Genomic DNA, 23,047 nt, shown 5'->3' on the forward strand with positions numbered 1-23,047 from the left:
AAAAAAAAATTAAGAAAGCTATGTGTTTAAAAAAAAAAAAAAGAAAAAGAAAGCTATGTGTTGGGATGCCTGGGTGGCTCAGTCAGTTAAGCTGCTGCCTTCAGCTCCGGTCATGATCTCAGAATCCTGGGATCAAGTCCCGCATCGGGCTCCTTGCTCAGAGGGGAGCCTGCTTCTCTCTCTGCCCCTGCCTGCTGCTCTGCCTGCTTGTGTGCATGCACGCTCTCTCTGACAAATAAGTAAAATCTTAAAGAAAAAAAAAAAAAAAAACTGTGTTTCATCACAATGAACTTTTTGAAGATTTTATTTATTTGTCAGAGAGAGAGAGGGAGAACATAAGCAGGCAGAGCAGCAGGCAGAGGCAGAAAGAGGAGGAGGCTCCCCACTGAGCAAGGAGCCCAATGTGGGACTCGATCCCAGGACCCTGGGATCATGACCTGAGCCGAAGGCAGCAGCTTAACCAACTGAGCCACCCAGGCGTCCCTACATTACGTATTTTTTTTTCTTTCATTATGTATTTTTAAAAAGCCCAAGTACATATAATTAGACTTAGGTGAATGTTTGGAAAGAAAATTAATCAGATCTGTTCCTGTGCAAATTAAGAATGCCTTTATAGCCAAACAATGGTCAAAGAAAAAAAAAATCACAGACAAGTTAATTCCCAGTTTAACTCCATACTTACACAGTGGGGATGTATTCTCCAGGAAATGCATTGGTTGTGTAACTGATCAGTAGGCAAGTTTTACCAACAGCTCTAGAGAGAGAGAAAAAAATGGTGTAAGTTGCTTAGTCACATGAATATAATCCTTTCATTACTGTTAAACTAACAGAAAAATCAAGGAGTATCCACCAAGTACTTAGCATTAAACGGTTTCCATAATCTTACTTAACACTACATATTTTTATCCTGAAATTTATAATAAACTCAAATTTCTCAAATAGGAGCCTTCATGTTCTGTTTAGGAGTATAGCATGAACATTCATGGTCAGAAATAGCTGTTCAAGAAGCCCAGGTTGAACAGGAACAAGATTTTTAAACTGAAATTCTCTCCTGTAAACATCTGTACCAGTTTTCCGTCCAAGATTCTTCAATCCTATCCTCAAATCATTGTGATGAATACTAATATGCAAACACTGCCTTCCTCTATAACTTCCACTTGGTTGCTAAGTAATGTATCTTGCAGACTCGGAGTGGTAGCTCAAACCCACCACCTTTGAAAGCCTTCCCTCTGGCATCAGTAATGACTGCTCTCTCTTAACAGAGTGCTTAGTCACTGACCACCACACACACAACTGTGAACCACAAAGAGCCACACAGAATTCACTTTAATTCATCCGTATTCATTTACCACCTCCCCAACCCCCATCCTCCCGTATCACCATAAGCTTTTAAAGCAACTAACAAAATATATTCCAGACATATTAATTAATGGCTCAAGAATGCTGGCATAAACTTCCAAACAGCTGCAAAGAGGAAAAAGTAGAAAAGAATCGTGTAGAATCCTCCAAAGACAGAAGGGCCTCCTGCACAACTGGTAGTGGGTACAGCGTACCATCAGGCAGAGGTCAGAGTGGTGGTTCAAAGTTTCCCAATTGTCCGAAATGTTTATTCATGACAATATCTCCTAAAAATTAGTATCACTGCACCCTTAGCCAAAAATGGTTTCCAAATCTGACACTCTTATGGTGACTTCAAGGGCTTCTGAGAGCCTGTGTCCCTGGCTTAAGGATTCACTAAATGCTCTCCCTAAAGGAGCCCCTCTCCCTGCGGTCTCCTGTTGGCTTACCAAGGTCATGCCGGTCACACAATGAAGTTCTGGGTTTTAAGAGTTTGTTGCTCAATCTCAACTACTACGAATTAGGATTCACCATAAAGAAGTTAAGTGCTTTTCTAGTTTCGTAGCACCCTTAGCTGAAGGCAAAAACCTCTCAGCTAGGACAGAGGACAGGCCCATCCAGTCTTGCCAATACTTGTTTTATTCATATTATTATTAAAATAGGGCTTAAAAGTTGGAACTCCCCCACCCCCAAAGACCTCTGCGGAGTCAAGCATTACATCATGAGGAAGTAGCTTCCAACTCGTAAAGGCTTTCTAAACAAAAATGACTCACTGGCCACACATTTTGTTAAAAGCTTAGAATGTCAAACCTGTACGAGCAGAAGGCTGAGATCTCTTGTCCTCACCCTGGATTTGAAGCCCAGAGCCAGCTCTTTATCAGTTACTGGCTGGAATTGTTAGTAAGTTTCAACTTCCTCACACTTCAGTTTTCTCAACTATAAAAGGAATGCAAGACTACCAACTCCGTCACAAACTCCTGAAAGCATTAATTTTATTTCAATCTATACCGACAAAGTGTACGCTATGCAAGGAAGAACTGTACGAGCTGAAGATCCTGCCATGACCAAGACCTCAGGGAATCTGTGAGGTTAGGTAAAAAAGGAAGAACGCAGTCACTGCATAAAATTACAGATGCGGTAAGTGTTACTAAAGATGCTCTGGAGGGGCGCCTGGGTGGCTCAGGTTGGTTGAGCGGCTGCCTTTGGCTCAGGTCATGATCCTGGAGCCCCAGGATAGAGCCCCGCTTCAGGCTCCCTGCTCCACTGAAAGGCTGCTTCTCCTGGTGCCCATGTACTAGCATGCTCGCTCTCTCCCTCTCTCTCAAATAAATAAATGAATAAAATCTTAAAAAAAGAAAAAAAAAAGATACTCTGGAAATGTACAGTAAAGGGATCTAACCTAGTCTTGGAGAGCCGACGAGGAAACTGCAATGTATACTGAAACTTAGAGAAGGAGTGGAGCCATTATAGGAGGAACATTCTAGGCAGAAGCAAGAGCATTTACGGCAAGGCCCAGAAGCAGCACAGTATACCTAAAGAACAAAGAAGGGGGAAGCAGCAAAGGAAAATATGAGGAAACTGTCATCTCTTCTTGTTAAGGGCATGGGACTTGATCCTACTTGGGAAGTCCCAGAAGATTTTCAGTTGCCAAGAAACCACTAAATTTGCATTTTTAGAAGCAGCCTCTGACTGCAGTGTGGAAAGAGGACAGAGGAAGGAAGCTGGGGCTGGAGGCAGGAAAACAAGAGTGGTGTGAACCAACAAGGGGGCTTCAGGGGGAAGAGAACTGGGCCATTTCAAGAGCTTCCTAGCCATGAAGCAGAACAAGATGAAGATGGCTCAGCCATGGATTACATGCGGTAGCTGAGGGAGAAGAGTAGAGTCTAAAGCCGTCACCAGTGAACCTCTTTTCAAAATTACAAATGTTGTATAAAAATGTTAATACATATTGCCTCTTAATGTCAAAAATAAGCAGCTATAAAGGTTTTAATGGTTAATATGCCGTAGTAGCATTTCCTTTAAGAGCCTGTCCTAAATCTCTTCCATATGTATGAAGAACAAAGCCATATTACTATAAATATGACCAACTTTGTTTTAAATACTCTAAAATTTCTTTTTCCTGCAACTTCATCTTTAGCTGAGCCATCATCTTTGGAAAGATTTAACTGTAAAGGAATTCAAGGTACTGGCATAATCTGACATTGACTGAATTTTTTTTTTTAACCAATCCATTACAGTATTTGCTATAAATCTAAGTTCTATAAAAAATTATTAAATAATAAAATTTTGAACTTTTTTTTTAAGTAGGCTTCACACCCAATATGAAGCCCAACATGGGGCTTGAACTCACGACCCGGAGATCAAGACCTGAGATCAACCAAGAGTCTGACTCTTCACTGACTTGAGTCACCCAGATGCCCCTAAATTCTGTCTTTTTAACTAAGTACATGTCCAACCTTTGATTTATTTACTTAGTTTTTAAAAACAGACGAAAAGAAAAAAAAAACATAAAAAGAAGATGGTTATTTACCTCCCCTTAGTGTTACTTATTCACTCCTTTTAAACACACTCCACAATCAAACTCTACAGGCCAAAGTAAACAGGCTCAGGCAGTGAGAGCTCCCCACACAGAGGATGGAAGCCACATCTGGTCACAGCCCTAACTGATGTTGCCACAGGATCGCTGGAAGTTACGGTCTCCTTTGGAGTTTCCAATTTTATATACTTAACTGCTCAGTTCAACCTCTTTTTAATCTTTGAAAGCTGCCATAAAGTTAACAAATGAACATGAGTCTACTGGAACAAAGTTCACATGAGTACATTTTTTTTGCCTGTGTCTCTCCTGCTCTATCTTGTAAAAATAACCAAGATTAAAGCACGTAACTTGTGTTCCTATTATGTTCTTGGTTTTTCCACCAGAACTCTAAGGAAACTTTAAAAGTTGGGGTTAGACCTCAGTATTACCAAAATCTATAAACCAAATCTTAAGAAGCACAATCAATAACTTTGGAAACATGGTTAATCTTCTCATGTTAGAAAAGTAAGGGAGGGGCACCTGGGTGATCTGACTCTTGATCTCAGGGGTGTCAGTCTGAGCCTAAGCTGGGTACAGATTACTTAAAAATAAAATCTTTTACCCCCCCCCCCAAAAAGGGAAGGGATACAGTATAGGAAGTTCAAAAATAAGAACTTTCTGCACTGCCTCATTTAAAAAAGATACACGGAGGGGGGATGAGGGGGTGCCTGGGTGTCTCAGTCAGTTAAGGGCCTAACCCCTGGTTTCAGCTCAGGTCCATCTCAGGGTCATAAATCGAAGCCCACGTCAGGCTCTGCACTAAGAGCAGGAATCCACTTGAGACCCTCTCCCTCACGCTTGCTCTCTCCCTAAAATAAAATAAAATAATTTTTAAGGATTTACTTACTTGACAGAGATAGCACAAGTAAGGAGAGCGGCAGGCAGAGGGAGAGAGAAAAGCAGGCTCTGCTGAGCAGAGAGCCAGGTGCAGGGTTCTATCCCAGGACCCTGGATTCATGACCTGAGCTGAAGGCAGCGCTTAACCAATTGAGCTACCCAGGCGCACCAAGTAAAATCTTTTTTAAAAATAAAATAAAATTTAAAAAGATACACTGATTTTATTAACAGGACTGAAAGACCAGATTTCTCCAATCAGGAAATAAGAAACCCATATTACTGTCTAAAGTACCTAGATCTTGGGTCATCTGGGTGGCTCAGATGGTTCAGCATCCAACTCTTGGTTTCACTCAGGTCACGATCTCAGACTCTGGGCTCAGGGCTAGCCTGCTGGAGATTCTGTCTCTCCCTCTTCCCCTCCTCCCACTCCTGCCCTTGCTCTCACTCTCTGCCTCTCACCCTGAAATAAATAAAACTTTTTCAGAAAGTACCGAGATCTTAAAGATCTATTAACAGAATGTAGTGAAATGTGAATTCTATGTATTAAATACATATTCATTACTGCATAAATGAAAGACCCTAAATCAAAGTCCTCAATTTACCCTGTGAAATGGGGTTTGGGAACCCTCCAACTGCAGGCCTTCAATAAATGCATAATCACGTAGAGAATAAATTCAGAAAATGCATGAACAGAGTAGTTTAGTGTTACAAAACCACAAACTCTAATCTGAAATTCTGATACTCTGTCACTAACATGGGACACCACAATCAACTTATAGAAAACCATTATCACCATCGCAGGCTTCAATAAAAATTAAAAACCTATATAGTTTCAAAAACCCCCAAGGCTGAAGATGCTAGCTCTAAAAGTTCAATTCTGAAGTAGCCTTTAGTCTTTAGCCCGCTGCCTTCTATAACCACCAAGCCTAATCCTGGAGTACTTGCTATTTGGATCTGCAGAATATAGAGTTCAAAAACAAGAATTTTTATCTAACTACGTATCACCCCCATTCTCCTTCAAAATCAAATCCTCTTAAAATAAGCCCCCTAGGTGGCTCAGTCATTTATGGGTCTGCCTTTGGCTCAGGTCATGATCCCCTGGTCCTGGGAACCAGTTCCACACTGGGCTTCTGCCTCAGCGGGGAGCCTGCTTCTCCCTCTCCCTGCCATTCCCGTATGTGTTCTCTCCCTCTGTTAAATGAATAAAACCTTAAAAAAAAAAAAAAAGCTCTGATAATGGGGAAGATATGGGATAAGGAAATAGAGCAAAATATACAAAATCTAAGTGGCAGGTGTTCACTGCGTACTTCTTTCAACTTTTCTGTATGTGGGAAACTTTTCATATTAAGATGTGGGAGGAAAAATATTCCTCTGATGACATGTGGTAACTGCCTTGGTAGCAGGATTCCTGGTAAAACATCTCCTTTTTAGTAAGACTAAAATCACAAGAACTACCTGGTGGGTGATGCTGAGGTAAAAAAGTAGTTAACTACTAATACATTCCATGATTAATGCAAAAGATTATAAAAAGTGGCTTTAAGATTTCTAAAAATTACTGTTACTCCTCTACTGAACCCAACCTCAAACTTTTACTAGGATTATCATTTTAAGGTTAAAAAAAAAAACAAAAACAAAAACAAAAAACGGAGGGGGGGGAGCGCCTGGGTAGCTCAGTGGGTTGAGCCTCTGCCTTCAGCTCAAGTCATGATCCCAGGGTCCTGGGATGGGGAGCCTGCTTCCCTCTCTCTCTGCCTGCCTCTCTGCTTACTTGTGATCTCTGTCAAATAAGTAAATAAAATGTTAAAAAAAAAAAAGACATTAAGTATAATTTTAACCATCAAGATCAGAGTCAAATAACAAACCAAATTTAGAAGCCTGTGTAGAATTCAAACACCTTTACAACAGGTCAAAAATATGGAACCCCATCCCTCGAGACAAAAATACAAAGATAATTCATGAAGCAGTTAATTCATGGTTCATACCTTCACTGATTATTCAATCGAAGTGAGTGGGGAGTAAGTAAGTGGTGTACATTCCTAAAAAGATGACATCATCGTGGAAGGTATTTCTCACACTCAACTAAAAAAATTCCTGGAGAGCAATGTCTAAATTAGACACTGGGCTGGAGACCACTAGCCCAATCAGGGGTGAACACAGGGGGGCTTCAAGTCACTCACTCCCAGTCAACGAAAGTCAAACACTACTAAAAATGGTTTAGAAATATCTGAATGTGAGATGCTGTCTTAACTAAGTAAAGCTGGGAGAAAATCTTGGGGATAGAGATCCCCCAAATAAAAAAGTGATAGACCCTGTGTTCAGGAAGGGCTAGCAGAATTAGGACCAACAGAAGGATCTGCAGAATTAAAAAGTATCAAAATTTCATTTCATATTTTATACTCAATGCCAACTTAACTGCTACATAGAAAAAAATCTATAGAGAATATAAGCTAATTGATCCTACTTATAATACAGCTATAACATAGCTTTTAACTGTACTTTCCAAGAATGTATTTTAGGTAAGCAAGCTTGCAATTTATTCAACTTCAATCAATTTGCCTTTATTGTTTAAACTGCCCTTAACAGTCTCAAATTCCATAGCACTGAATTCTGTGCCCCACAAAATTTAGACCCACATTTACAGCTATCACAATTTTTCATTAAAAGAACATTCCAGCTATATCAACAAGCATGCTTTGTTTGGATAAAAGTAGAGTAATATTTTTGGTACGGAATATTATGTAATATTATGTATTTAAATTTCTGACTGAAGTCATGTTTGCTATATGCAATCCCTTATTTAAATAGAGGGGGCGCAGGTTGCCTCAGTCCATTAAGCATCCGACTCTTGGATTTCAGCTCAGGTCCTGATCTCAGGGTCATGAATTCAAGCCCCACGCTAGGCGTAAAGCCACTTAAGTAAATAAAATTAAAATTAAAAAAAGAAAGTATTAGAGGGGGTACCTGGCTAGCTCAGTGGTGGAGCTTGTGCCTCGTGATCTCGGGGTCACGAGTTTGACCCCCACACTGGATGCAGAGATTACTTAAATGAGTAAATCTTTAAAAAAATAAATAGAACTTAAATTGTTTATTCCACTTCTAACAGGGCTTAGCCCCAGTCTACATCGATGTCAAACACAGTACGAAAAAAGCTGAAAACTTAGAGAATTGTGTTTTATGCCTTGCGCTCCCCAGAGAGCCCAGCAGTGCCTCAGAGGAAGAGAAACAGCAACAGTATGAGGCTGGCTGTGGGCACGCACATAGCTGGGACCAAGCACGTCCGAGGCAGTTAGTATCCAGCATCTTGTTTAATCCTCCCAACTTCAACTTCAGGCCCCTGTCCTGGCGGATGAGTGATATGCCCAGGGTTTCCTGATTTGAAGGAGGGATCCAGATCCCACAGCAGACATTCAACAAGTATGTGACTAAGATAAAGAAGCTAATACGAATAGCAGAAGTCCCTAATCTGTAAGCATTAAATATATCTGCTACGCTTATGTTTTAGTTTCAGAAATTTTCAATTAACAATATTACATACTATGGTTAGATACTAAATTGGCAGCAAGCTGACTTTAAAAAAAAAAAGTATTATTTCATACTCTAAGCATACTGCTTCTGCATTTTTAATTTTTAAAGGAAATTCAGTGAGAGCATTCCTAAGACAATGTGACAGACGTTAATTCATTACACGAAAGAATCAAGCTTCATTTAAGCCAATTTACTGATTTCCCTATTAAACTAACTAGCTGAATATTTTTTGCCCCAACTGGAAGTAAAGCTTTCTTCTGAAGAGTTTAAAAGACAAAAAAAAAAAAAAAAAAAACCATACCTATTCCTAAATAGGCGAAAGTTGTTATTTTTAGCTATACACACAGAACTATTAAGTGTTAACGTTTCATACAATGATTCTGACAAATCATACAGATGGGCACCTTTTAAAAATCAGCTCAACTGTCCTTGAATCTGAATTAGCGGCAGAAACAATTTCGAATGTCTAATTTACGACCGTCTAAATAAGCTAATTCACAACATGGGAGGCAAAAAAAAAAAAGCCACATCAGCCCTAATGACAAGTTTGGGGAACATTAATGAAAAGGAAGAGCCATGCCAAAACTCTTCCTTCGACTTTACAAGACCTGAGAAATGTATCAGTTGCATCCTGAGTTCGATGAAACTGATAGTAATTCTTGGAGCTTCCTTGCTACCCCTCAACACTACTCGAGCCCTGCTGAGACACACGATTTTGCTCGCATTACACTGAGATTTTTGTTTCTGGGAGAGAAAAAAAAAAAAAAAAAAAACTGTATAAGCCAAGTCTTGTCTTCCTCTAGGGCCTGTAACCACCACAGACAGTAATGAAAAGAAATGCCTTGAGTCACAGGGCAGCTCCGCTCAGGGAGCCTGTTCTGCTACATCCCATACCTAATGCAAGAAGCGAAAGCCAATTTTTTTTTTTTTTAAATAATGACCACACCACTTGCAGAGAAAACAACAGTCTTCATCACACCCAGCTCCTCGCAGTTAGAATCTCAAAAGTTTCTCCACGGAAAGAGCAAAAATGATCACCCCCCCCCCCAAAAAATGTTTTTTTAAAGCAGCGAAATACAGCGGAAGATACCCCGTGGTAAATCAGTTTAGGGTCACCAAACCAGCCCAGGCATATATTCGTCAAGTCCTACGGACCTGACCGCCGGGACACACGGAAGCGCTTAACCGGGCTCGAGAGGGTGATGTAAAAAGCCCAGAAACGGTCCTTTTTTTTTTTTTCTTCCATTTTTTCCTTTTTTTTCTTTTTTTTTTTTTTACGAAAGGCAACTGCAAGCCCACCGATGGAGGGGCAGACGACCGAGGGTGGCTGGTGGGGTCCCCGCCCGGCGTGCAGCGGGCCCGAGAGAAGGCGGGAGGGTGGAGTTCACTTTTCCCTTCGGTGGCCGGTCGGTAACTCCCTCCCCCGGCAAAAATTTGAAAAAGAAAGAAAGGAAAAAAAAAGCCGGAACCAGGCCCGTGCCGTCTAGTCCCGCAGGGAAGTGAGTGGCGGCCCGCGCCCCGCGCCCCGCGCCCCACGCCCCACGCCCCGCGCCGCGGAGAAGCCAGCTCCCGGCCCGCGCCAGCGCGCCCGGCTCCGGCCCCGGCCCCCGCCCGGGCCCCCGGCCCCAGCCCCGACCCCAGCCCGGGCCCCAGCCTCGGGCCGCGCACTCACCCGTCTCCCACCACCACACACTTGATGGCCTGCATCTGGGCCGCTCGCTGGGCCGCGGCGGCGGCCGGACGCTGACGCGAGAAGCGGCGGACTCGGGGCGCAGCGGACGGGCAGGCGCGCGACTGCGGGCGGCAGGGCGCGGGGTGCCGGGGCCGCTGTCCACGCCGCCTCGCCCTCCGCCGACGGGAAGCCGGAGCCCAGCAGCGGCCACCACCCAAAGCTGGGGGAAAACTGCGGAGAAACAGGAAATGGCCGCTCCACTCACATCCGGTCTCCCCTCCCCCGCGCCGGCGCGCCGCTCCCAGGCTTTGGGGCGGGGCCGCTCCTGCCCGCGCGGCTCCCGGGCTTCCTGCTGGCTTCGGGGTCGCTCGGGAGCGCTCGGGAGCGCTCGGGAGGGCTCGGCTCGTGGGGCGGGGCGCGGGGGCGGGCCGGCCGCCATCTTTGTGCCACCTGGCGAAGGGCCGAAGATTAGCCTGCTTCTGTGATAGGAAGATGATTTTCTTCCAGAATATTCGAAACCTGAAACTCGAAAGAAGGAAATACCACATACTGTACCGTGTTTCAAAGATAACGGCTGTTCGTTAGGCCAAGAATGTGCTGAGATTTCTTCTCTTACGTATGCATTTTGTTTCCCCTGCGTTGAACATTTACTAGTCCTGCGCTTTGTACCAAGTTCTGGAGATGATGCTCTGTTAGTACACCATTAAGGTGCCAATATTTTGGTATATTTCCTGGTTTTTTTTTTGTTTGTTTGTTTAAGTTGGCTCCGTGCCCACCCTGGGGCTTGAACTCACAACCCTGAGATCAGGAGTCACATGCTCGGGGGTGGGAGCGAACCATATATAACCTTTTGGTTATATATGTATGTAACGACAAATTTAAAAAAGAAAAAAAAGAGAGAGAGAGAGAAATACATGCGTAGAACTTTTTTTTTTTTGCTTTTTTGTTTTTTTCCCTTAGGATTTCATTTATTTAACAGAGAGAGAGAGAGATCCCAAGTAGGCAGGGGTGGGGGGAAGCAGGCTCCCGGCTGAGCAGAGAGCCCCATCCCAGGACCCTGAGATCATGACCCCAGCCCAAGGTTTAACCCACTGAGCCACCCGGGCACGCTGCGTAGAACGTTTTTAATGGTCATTTACTATTCACTCCCATTATGCCGGTGGCCCTGAACCAATATTTGTGTTATTGTGTTATTGGAGTTGTTCCTGTTTGAGAAACAATGTTGGGCTGAGCATCTTTGTCCCAGAATCTTTACCGCTTGATTTCTTTAGACCACCCGCCCTAAAATGGAGTTAGGGAGGTCGCAGGGGTGAGCACTTTTTAAAGCTTTGGTACCTGTTCCGGCATTACCCTCCTCCAAGGTAATTACTGATTCACACGCCCATCAGCTCCTAGAGTAGACCCGCCAGGGGAGTTGATTTCCAATGACATTTTCATCCCATAAGGGTTCTGTTCCTGGAATTGGCTCTGCTGCTCAGTATGGTAACAGTGTTCCGAAATCAGACGTTCTCTACACAGATTTGGTTGTTCTTTTGTTTTTGTTTTTGTTTTGTTTTGTTTCTTTTTTTAAAATATTTTATTTATTTATTTGACAGAGATCCCAAGTAGGCAGAGGAGCGGTGGCGAGGAGGGGCAGGAGGGGAAGCAGGGTCTCTGCTAAGCAGAGAGCCGAATGTGGGGCTTGATTCCAGCACCCTGGGATCATAACCTGAGCCCAAGGCAGAGGCTTTAACCCACTGAGCCACCAGGTGTCCCTGATTTTGTTTTTAAAGCATCTTTGTCTTCCAGTTATTTTAAAATAAATATGTTCCCAGGGCAAAGGACATCTCCTTTTTGCTCTGTTCATAAAGATCTCCCTTGAAGAGGAATTGAATTTTCAAGGGTGTAGAGCAACAGTGTCATCTTTGCTGATAAAAATTTCCAGTGAATCGGGGCACCTGGGTGGTGAGGTGGGTTGAGTGTCAGTCTTTGGCTCAGGTCATAATCTCAAGGTTCTGGGATCTAGCCCCGCATTGGGCTCTCTGCTCAGCAGAGAGTCTCCTTCTCCCTCCGCCTCTCGCTCTGCCCTTCACCCCCACTCGTGCTCTCTCTCAAATAAATAATAAAATCTTCCCTAGAAATTACCAGTGAATCTATGACAAACATAAAAGACTCGGTATAATTACCTCCATGTTTCTAGACTGGGAGCAAATAAACAGGTGGGGCCTCAGGTCAATAATTCAATTGAACAAACATTTGAGTACTGCTGTTGCATAATGGACTGATAGCCAATGAACCAGATAGGGACATAGTTGCCAGGATACCACACCCACTGTTTTCAGTGCTGTAAGTGGGGTACAAATATACTGCTAATCAGGGAGCAAGAACTCTACTCACACTAATTTAAAAAGTCTTTTATCACGAAGATGAGAATGGAAACATGGCTTTGGGTAAGATATTTGGTGGGTCTTGATGGAATGAGAAGAAAAGAGTTTTCCACAGGGAGAACAAAGTCCTGGGAGTTAGAGGCTTGGGGCTACCCTGAGATGTGCCTTGGAGGGAGCTATGTCTTAGAGCTGCACCAGGTCTAGAATCCAGAGAGGTGATGACAGGCTGCCTTGGGTATGGACTTTGCTCTGATAGGACATGTGTTTTTGAGCCAACATACAACACAACCCACATTCAGATGATTGTTTCTCTAGATTGGTAAGGTGAAAGTCCACTGTCCAAGAGATTTGACAAGGACTATACAGCAACAAAACATACAACTCACATATGAAAATAAACTTTGAGGGCTCCTGTGTGGCTCAGTTGCTTGGGCAATTGCTTTCAGCTCAGATCATGATCCTGGGGTCCCAGAATTGAGGCCCACATCAGGCTCCCTGCTCAGTGAAGAGTCTGCTTCTCCCTTTGACCTCTCCCCTCTCATGTTCTCTCTCTCTCTCAAATGAATAAATAAAATACTAGAAAAGAAAAGAAACTTTGATTTGAAACTGAATTGGGGGTCCTGGCTGGCTCAGTTGGTATAGCAGGCAACTCTAGATCTCAGGGTCATGAGTTCAAATCCAATGTTGGGCAAGAAGCCTATTTGAAATAAATAAATAGGGGTGCCTGGGTGGCCGCTGCCTTTGGCTCAGGTCATGATCTCAGGGTGCTGGGATCGAGTCCCGCATCGGGCTCTCTGCTCAGCGGGGAGCCTGCTTCCCTCTCTCTCTCTCTGCCTGCCTCTCCAACTACTTGTGATTTCTCTCTGTCAAGTAAATAAATAAAATCTTAAAAAAAAAAAAAAAAAGAAAAGAAATAAATAATAAATACTGAGTAAAACCTGAGTTTGTTTAACACTCAGTTTAAAACTTCTCCAAGTTTTACCTTGAGTGTCTATTTATAATGTACTCCATGGCAACAAACAGGCCAGAAAAGCTAAAATTAAAACTAAATAAGCAGATATCACACCATGTGTGTTTGTGCATGGGCTACATGGTTATTTCTCAAATGGCCAATATATATGCATTTATGAAAATTAATAAGGGAAATTTGACTAAAGTGGCCTCGAGATGGTAGGGGGAGCCCTATCCCTCAATGTCAATAACAGGAAAAATTGTCCATTACAGACACCTAATGAAGAATTTGCAACAGAAAAGAATCAGTCATTAAGGGCCCCAACAGGGAAAGGTGTATATTGCATCTCCTACAAGAAATCAACCAGTGCTGCAACTCAGTCAATGGAAAGCCATCCACACCCTGAACCCTTGCTTCTCTCTAATGGACTTTTATTCAAAACAACCCCTTCCAAATTCCTCCTTCTTCTCGATAAAATAGTGTTCCTCTCCTTCATTTATTGGACTTACCTGTGGTTTTGCTGTAGCCTAGGTGTCCTCATTGGCAATTCACTTCCATTCCCAAATAAATCCATTTTTACTAGTAAAATAACTGGCAGTTTTATTGTGTGTGTGTGTGTGTTCTAAAGATTTCATTTTTAAGTGATCTTCACACCCAACACGGAGCTCGAACTCACAACCCAGAGCTCAAGAATCACATATTCTAACAACTGAGCCAGCCAGGTACCCCCTGGCCATTTCATTTTTAAGGTTAACAATCATATCTCCTCCTGAGGTCCTTTTTTCAAGGTCGATCAGTTATTCTGTTGTGAAATGAGCCAAACAGATCCTTGCCAGGAGGAAACCTACCTCCTGGTCGGGGAGATGCTTATAGAAGCAAATGAACATATCGTATTTGTTTCCAGATTAACAGGATAGATTAATTACAAGTACCTAATTTAATTTTGACCCACAACCCCACTAGAACTTCAGAAGAGAGATTTAAAAAAAAAAAAAAAAAGACATAATCCTAGAACAGACAGTATGGAAAAGAAAGGAGATGTGGGAGGTGGGGATGTGGGGACAGCCTGGTTGTAACAGATTTGACTGGTTGAAACTGGTTTAATCACTTAGACTAGCAGTGGGAAAATTGATGGACTCCAGATTAACACCAGAGGATCATCAAAGTGCTAGGAACTGGGGTGGAGGAAGAGTAGCATGGCCTGAAAGCTGAGAAGAAGCCGGGGACAGTCCCACTTTTCATCTTGCACTAGGCAAGATGGCCACCTCCGCTTCCCCTATAAAAGACTGGAGGCTCCTCTCCTCTGGGCAGAATCCTGAAACTCCCTGACCCCCTCCTCCATGACTGCTGCAGGCAGTTTACTTCAGAGTGTGGGTTGGGGTGGGGGGGGAGGGAGTGGGGTTCGGGGGGGGGGGTTGGTGGAGAGTGAAGGGCTCTTCTCTGGGCAACCTGTCCTGCCCAGGAGGATTAAAAGATATCTGAGGAGGAGCGCCTGGGTGACTCAGTCCCTTAAGTGTTTGCCTTCCGCTCCAGTTGTGATCCTGGGGTCCTAGGATGGAGCTGCTCTTTGGAGTTCCCTGCTCAGCGGGGAACTGCTGCCCACCCCCGCATGTGTGCTCTCCCTCTGTCAACTAAATAAATAAAATATATATTTAAAAAAAAGATATTTGAGGGGCATCTGCATGGCTCAGTGGGTTAAAGCCTCTGCCTTCGGCTCAGGTCCTGATCCCAGGGTCTTGGGATAGCGCCCCGAATTGGGCTCTCTGCTCGACGGGAAGCCTGCTTCCCCCGCCCCCTCTTGTGATCTCTGTCTGTCAAATAAAAAAAAAATCTTAAGAAAAGATATTTGAGGAAAACTTGCAGAGTGGAAGCTAGATATCAAAACAAACTAAATAAATGTGGGGAAAACAAAAACAGGACAGGAAAAAAGAAAAAAAAAATTTAAAGGCTATCAGTATCTTCAGATTAAAAAAAAAAAAAAAAGCCAATTCACCCATGAGTAAAAAGGAAGTGCTGTTTAAAAAAAAAAAGGAACATTCAGATGACTTAAAAAAAAAAAAAAGAAACCCTACCAAAAAAAAAAAAAAAAAAAAAAAATCAAACTAAAAACAAACAAGCAGAAAAAACTCAACAGAAAGTTTGGACCACCAAATTGAGAATACCTCTCAGAGGACCCTAAAGACATGGAGAGTTAGAAAGCAGGAAACCATGGGGATATTCGGGAGGTCCAATCATCCTAATAATACCCCGTCATAGAAAACAAAGAACAGGGGCACCTCGGTGGCTTAGAGGGTTAAAGCCTCTGCCTTCAGCTCAGGTCATGGTCTCAGGGTCCTGCATCAGGCTCTCTGCTCAGCAGGGAGCCTGCTCCCCCCTCCCCGCCTGCCTGCCTCTCTGCCTCTTGTGATCTCTGTCGGTCAAGTAAATAAATAAAATTCTTTTAAAAAAGAAAAAAAAAAAGGAAAACAAAGACAAAGCAAAGGAGAAAAATACCACGAAAAATTTCAGGGAAATTTCGCAGACCTGAAGGACTCGAGTTTAGAAACAGAAAGGGCCAGCCCAATGAATGAAAATAGATTCACCCTTGAGTTCATCACCATGAAAACTTGAGAACAATGGGAGCAGATAAGATTCTACAAGCTTCCAAAGAGAAAACACAAGTCTTGAGGAAACAGGAAATAGAATGGGTCAGATTTCCCAACAGTTGCAGTGGTGAGCCATATGCCTTCCAGATGCTCAAGGAAGATGATTTTCCACTCACAGCCAAACTATTGATCAAGTGGGTGGGTGAAATGAGAACATTTTCAGACAAGTCAGTGCTCAAAAAAAATTTTATCTCCCACACACCATATCCCAGGAAGCTTCTGGAACATGTATTCCTCCACTAGGAGGAAATAAAGCCAAAGTAACCGAAAGGCAGAAACCAGAGATGAGACACAGCAGAGGGGAGAAGGGTCCCCCACCCCCACCCTGGGGATGGTGACTGTTTTATGACCAGCCCACTTCAGAGCAGGGAAACTTTGCAGCCAATAAACCACACACTGTTTCCCTGCCCACTTCTCCCTACTTTCCTCCAGCGTGGAGAGCCAGAGACAGTGAAAGACAAACCAGCACTGCTTTTGAGCAGCTCAGCTCTGGTAACAGAGCAAGGACGTAATAAAAAGGAATCATTACACTCCTCCCCTATGCTTCTCTTTTTCTCTTTGCTTTCCTCCCACATTTTATGATAAAAATTTTGGCACAGAGAAGTTGAAAGGAATATGCCGTGAACATTCATATATCCATCTAAATGCTACAATTAGCATTTTCCTAGACGTGCTTCATCACGTATCTACTTATCCATTTAACCATCAAATTTCTGGCTGCCTTTCAAAAGAAGTTGCAGAAATCAGAACAGTTACCCCCCACCAAACACTTCAACATGCATAAAACGAATTATCCTTTTTTTCCCCCTTAGGTAAAACTGCAGACAATAACATCACGTATCTACTTATCCATTTAACCATCAAATTTCTGGCTGCCTTTCAAAAGAAGTTGCAGAAATCAGAACAGTTACCCCCCACCAAACACTTCAACATGCATAAAACGAATTATCCTTTTTTTCCCCCTTAGGTAAAACTGCAGACAATAACATGTACAAATCTTAAGTTTACCATTCCCTGAGATTTTTTTTTTTAAAGATTTTATGTATTTATTTGACAGAGAGAAATCACAAGTAGACGGAGAGGCAGGCAGAGAGAGAGAGAGGGAAGCAGGCTCCCCGCTGAGCAGAGAGCACGATGCGGGACTCAATCCCAGGACCCTGAGATCATGACCTGAGCCGAAGGCAGCGGCTTAACCCACTGAGCCACCCAGGCGCCCCACCATTCCCTGAGATTTGACAAATATATACAGTGATGCAAAATGCCATCAAGATATAAAATCTTACACTGAAAAGAAATTAAAAAAAAAATCAAAAAATAAAGGAAGGCCAAAAAAAAAAAATATATATATATATATATATATATATATATATATATATATAAAGTCTTATGTCCCCCAAAGGAATTCCTCGTGCTCCTTCTTGGTCTCCACCGTCACCCCCAAAGTCATCTCTGTTGTGATCTTTCTCACAAGTCCCTGTTGCCTCTTCTAGAACTTCATGCAAAAGGAATCATACAGTCTTGGGGCACCTGACTGGCTCAGTCAGTAGAGCATGGGACTCTCGACCTCAGGGTTGTGAGTTCAAGGCCCATGCTGGGCATGGAGCTTACTTAAAATAAATAGATAGATCGGGGCGCCTGGGTGGCTCAGTGGGTTGAGCCTCTGTCTTTGGCTCAGGTCATGATCTCGGGGTCCTGGAATGGAGTCCCGCATAGAGCCCTGCATCAGGCTCTCTGCTTAGCAGGGAGCAGCAGGAGCAGCAGATGGGTGCCTGAGTGGCCCAGTGGGTTAAAGCCTCTGCCTTCAGCTCAGGTCATGATCTCAGTGTCCTGGGATCGAGCCCTGCATTGGGCTCTCTGCTTAGCAGGGAGCCTGCTTCCCTCTCTCTCTGCCTGTGTCTCTGCCTACCTGTGATGTCTGTCTGTCAAATAAATAAATAAAATCTTTTAAAAAAATAGATAGATAGATAGATAGATAGAGCTAAGAACATTCTCATCCAGGGGCACATGGGTGGCTCAGTGGGTTAAAGACTCTGCCTTTGGCTCAGGTCATTATCTCAGAGTCCTGGGATTGAGCCCTGCATTGGGCTCTCTGCTCAGCAGGGAGCCTGCTTCCCCCCATCTCTCTCTGCCTGCCTCTCTGCCTACTTGTAATCTCTGTCTGTCAAATAAATAAATAAAATCTTTTTTTTTCAAAGATTTTATTTATTTATTTAACAGAGTTCACAAGTAGACAGCGAGGCAGGCAGAGAGAGATAGACAGAGGAGGAAGCAGGCTCCCCGCTGAGCAGAGAGCCTGACGTGGGGCTCGATCCCAGAACCCTGGGATCATGACCCAAGCTGAAGGCAGAGGCTTTAACCCACTGAGTCACCCAGGCACCCCAATAAATAAAATCGTTAAAAAACTTAAAAAAAAAGAACATTCTTATCCAGATCTTCTTTTTATTATTTATTTATTACTGTTTTAAGTAGCCTTCTCACTGTGGGGCCCAAACTCATGACCCTGAGATTGAGACCTCAGCTGAGATCAACAATTCGACCCTTAACTGATTTGGCAACCCAGATGCCCCCCCCATCTTCTCTTTAGACATGCATTTTCACTTACTTGAGGGTAAGTACCCAGAAGTAGAATTGCTGGGTCATAGAGAGCTGGGTTTCATTTTATTAGAAACTGAGACTTTTTTCCAAACTCACTGTCTCATTTCATGTTCCCATCACACTGTATCCCCGCGAATACTTGGCATTATCAGTTTTTATTTTTTTTTAAGATTTTATTTATTTATTTGACAGAGAGAGATCACAAGTAGGCAGAGAGGCATAGAGAGAGGGGGAAGCAGCCTCCCAGCTGAGCAGAGAGCCCAATGCGGGGCTCGATTCCAGGACCCTGAGATCATGACCTGAGCTGAAGGCAGAGGCTTAACCCACTGAGCTACCCAGGGACCCCTCAGTTTTTTTTTTTTTCCCTAAAGATTTTATTTATTTATTTGATAGAGATTACAAGCAGGCAGAAAGGCAGGCAGAGGGGGGGGGGGGAGCAGGCTCCCTGCTGAGCAAAGAGCCTGATGTGGGGCTCAATCCCAGGACCCCAGAATCATGATCTGAGCCGAAGGGAGAGGCTTTAACCCACTGAGCCACCCAGGCGCCCCGGACCCCTCAGTTTTTATTCTAATCAGTCTTTTTATGGTCCCTGAGGGGCTCAGTCAGTCAGGTGTGTGCCTTCAGCTCTCAGGTCACTGTCGCAGGGTCCCAGGATCAAGCCCTGCATTAGGCTCCCGGCTCAGCAGAGAGCCTGCTTCTTCCTTTCCTTCTGCTATTCCTCCTCCTTTTTTTTTTTTTTTTTTAAGACTTTATTTATTTATTTGACAGAGAGAGATCACAAGTAGACAGAGAGTCAGGCAGAGAGAGGAGGAAGCAGGCTCCCTGCTGAGCAGAGAGCCCAATGCAGGGCTCGATCCCAGGACACTGAGATCATGACCTGAGCTGAAGGCAGAGGCTTTAACCCACTGGGCCACTCAGGCACCCATCTGCTGCTCCTCCTTCTTGTGCTCTCGCTCTCTCTCTGTCAAAATCTTAAAAAAAATCAGGGGCATGTTTATCGAGGCATAAACTCTCTCTGCAAGGAGACACAAGCAGTTGGTAATGGTGCCGGCTTTGGAGAGGGCCCTGACTATGTGGGGAAAGGGATTTGAGAGAGACTTTTCCCTGCCCTGTAGGAAAGAAAAAATTCTCCCTCTACCCCTTGGGGTCTTCCAGCTGGAGTAAGAATTAAATTTACAGGAGATGGGTAAACAGGAGGGGGGAAAAAAACCCCACATTTTGTTATGCGTGCATGGAGGCCCAGTATTGAAATGGAGACCTACAGAAATGACCAGGGAAGGCAGTTTTTGTACATTTTAGACAGACAATAAATTGTCGAGGGAGTGACAGCATGATGAAAGTGGGTGTTTGGAGGCTTTAATTGGTAGGGAGTTTTTTGAAAAGATTTTATTTATTTATTTGAGAGAGAGAGAGAGAGACCGAGCTGGCCTGGGGGCTCCACCAAGATCAGGACCCCAAGATCACAACTCAAGTGGAAACCAAAAGTCAGTCGCCCAACTGACTGAGCTACCCAGGTGCCCATTAATAGGAAATTCTAAGCAGAATTCTAAGCTGAGGTAGTAGATTAGAAGAAAAGTAACAAGGTTTGTTTCTAGAGCTCCCTCTGCTTTGATGTTCCTCTCTCTGGTAATAGAGGATGTCTTCTTACTTCTTAGTATAGGGAAGCGATTTTTCATACAGGAGATTTGTTTCATGGTATCAGGGTGACAGAGAAAGATCTGAGTGTCTTTGTATCAGCTGTTTTTTTTTTTTTAATATTTTATTTATTTGAGAGAGAGAGAGAGCACGAGCAGTGGGGAGGGACACAGGGAGAGGGAGAAGCAGGCTCTGCATTGAACAAGGAGCCCGATATGGGACCCAGTCCCAGAACGCTGGGATCACGATCTGAGCCGAAGGCAGATGCCTAACAAACTGAGCCACCCAGGCATCCCCAGCTGTTTCTTTTTTTTTTCTTTCTTTCCTTATTTTTTTTGGTAAAGATTCTAATTATTTATTTGACAGAGAGAGACAGCAAGTGAGGAAACAGCAGCTTCCCACTGAGCCGGGAGCCTGACACAGGGCTCGATCCCAGGACCCTGGGACCACAACCCAAGCTGAAGGCAGAAGCTTCACGAATGAGCCACCCAGGGGCCCCACCACTGAAACTTTAAATCAAATACTGCCCCTCTCTTCTCTGGTCTACCTACTACCTCTGGATCCTCCTAGGTAAGATGAAGATAACTCCAGAGGTTCAGTGGGGCCGGTAGGGTCTGGGCCTGGGCAGTCGGAGAGTGATGGGGGCTTCCCATGGCCTGCCTGCGCCTCTGACCCAGGGGCAGATGTTGGCCAGGGGCTCGTACTTCATGTGGATTCACCCACTTTGTCCCTGAAGTCAGGACAGGTGAAGTCCTGAAAGTGACCATCCTGTCCAGACTTTGGACGGGAAAGATGTGAACATTATCTCACATCCCTTTAGAGTCCAAGCCAGCTGGGACTTGTTCCTTTGTCTGCTAAGTTTCCTGGGAGTGATGTGTCACACCAGTTGATTTGCCTAGAAATGACCAAGAGAAACCTAACGCAAACCACAAAAGAATGTTTTGGGGGGTGGGGAGGGGAGGGGAGGCACCCAGGTGGTTCTGTCGGTTGGGCATCTGTCTTCAGCTCAGGTCATGAAGGTGTTTATGAAGTCTATCCAGGCAAGACACTCACTTGTTTGTACAAAGCAAAGAACAGCACAGTGACTCCTGGTGGCCAGCCGAACAAAACCATGGCGTGGTTTGTGCCAAATTCCAAAGCAACCTTCCTGCTAAAGCCATTGGCCACAGAATTGGTGCAACGCTGTGCCCCTCAAGGATTTAAACTTACTGACAAGTAGGGGCGCCTGGGTGGCTCAGATGGTTGGGCGTCTGCCTTCGGCTCAGGTCATGATCCCAGGGTCCTGGGATAGAGCCCCACATCGGGCTCTCTGCTCGGTGGGAAATCTACTTTTCCCTCTCTCTCCCCTGTCTCCCCAGCTTGTGATCTCTTGCTCTTTCTGTCAAATAAATAAATAAAATCTTAAAAACACACACACACACACACACACACACACACCCCTTGCTGAAAAGTAAATAAATAAAGGTATAGATTTGTTCCCTTGTAAAAAAAAAAAAGCAAAAGGAAACAAATGCAACTATTTTTTAAAACCATTTTCTGGAGGTATGATTGACATATGAAAAGCTACATATGTAATGTGTATAACTTGAGGAGTTTGGAATAAGGCAATTAATTTTAATTGCATGCTTTATTTGACTCAGTAGTACTAAAAATTATTTCAGCATGTAATTAATAAAGATTATTATATTTTTATAATATAAAGAGGTATTTTCCATTCTTTTTTTGTACTCATCTTTGAAATCTGGTGCATTAATAAAGATTATTATATTTTTATAATATAAAGAGGTATTTTCCATTCTTTTTTTGTACTCATCCTTGAAATCTGGTGCATTTTACATTTATGTCACATTAAGATTCGGACGCTTAGAGTTCATCAGAAATATTTGGGGGTGCCTGGATGGCTCAGTTGGTTAAGCATTTGTCTTCAGCTCAGGTCATGATCCTGGGGTCCTGGGATCGAGGCCTACATCCGGCTCCCTGGCCCCCTGTCTGCTACTCCCCCTGCTTGTGCTCTCTCTCTCTCTCTCACTCTCTCTGTCTCTCTATGTGGCAAATGAATAAATAAAATATTTAAAAAAAAAATTTGATCTGTGTTTAGAATCTGTAAAATTTACTGTTCAAAAGGTAGATTCCCACACTCAGGTTGTTGAAAAGATACTTAAAAGTTTTTCCAGTAGCTGAATCAGTTTTTATTTTATTTTAATTTTTTTTTAAAGACTTTATTTAGGGGTGCCTGGGTGGCTCAGTGGGTTAAAGCCTCTGCCTTCGGCTCAGGTCATGATCCCAGAGTCCTGGGATCGAGCCCCACAGTGGGCTGTCTGCTCAGCGGGGAGCCTGCTTCCTCCTCTCTCTGCCTGCCTCTCTGCCTACTTGTAATCTCTGTCTGTCAAATAAATATACAAAATCTTTAAAAAAAATAAAGACTTTATTTATTTATTTGACAGAGATCACAGGCAGGCAGAGAGGCAGGCAGAGAAAGAGGAGGAAGCAGACTCCCCACTGAGCAGAGCGCCCGATGCGGGGCTTGATCCCAGGACCCTGGGATCATGACCTGAGCTGAAGGCAGAAGCTTTAACCCACTGAGCCACCCAGGTGTCCCTATTTTTATTATTTATTTATTTATTAAAGATTTTATTTATTTATTTGACAGAGAGAGATCACAAGTAGTCATAGAGACAGGCAGAGAGAGAGAGAGGAGGAAGCAGGCTCCCCGCTGAGCAGAGAGCCCGATGCGGGACTCGATCCCAGGACCCTGAGATCATGACCTGAGCCAAAGGCAGCGGCTTAACCCACTGAGCCACCCAGGCACCCCCTATTTTTATTTTTAATTAATTTATTTTATTACATATATGTGTGTACATATTATTTACTTATTTGAGAGAGCATAGGGGGAGAGGGAGAAGGAGA

At 43.7% G+C, this 23,047-nt stretch overlaps 1 protein-coding gene across 3 annotated transcripts in view; it reads right to left on the minus strand.

The window, feature by feature from the left end:
• Positions 1-23,047, minus strand: part of RAC1 (Rac family small GTPase 1) — a 37,578-nt gene that overhangs the window by 12,608 nt on the left and 1,923 nt on the right. For 2 of the 3 annotated variants that reach the window (XM_082712677.1, XM_082712676.1), the window contains exons 2-3: positions 9,948-10,466; positions 683-754 (exon numbers count right to left, since the gene is read on the minus strand). In XM_082712677.1, coding sequence (XP_082568803.1) covers positions 683-754; positions 9,948-9,982 — 107 coding nt within the window. In that variant the 5' untranslated portion in view covers positions 9,983-10,466. The remainder of the gene's footprint in view (positions 1-682; positions 755-9,947; positions 10,467-23,047) is intronic. The other variant, XM_082712678.1, reaches the window with a different exon arrangement.

The sequence above is a fragment of the Mustela nivalis genome (genome assembly GCF_964662115.1).
Source record: "Mustela nivalis genome assembly, chromosome: 19".
Classification (NCBI taxonomy): domain Eukaryota; kingdom Metazoa; phylum Chordata; class Mammalia; order Carnivora; family Mustelidae; genus Mustela; species Mustela nivalis.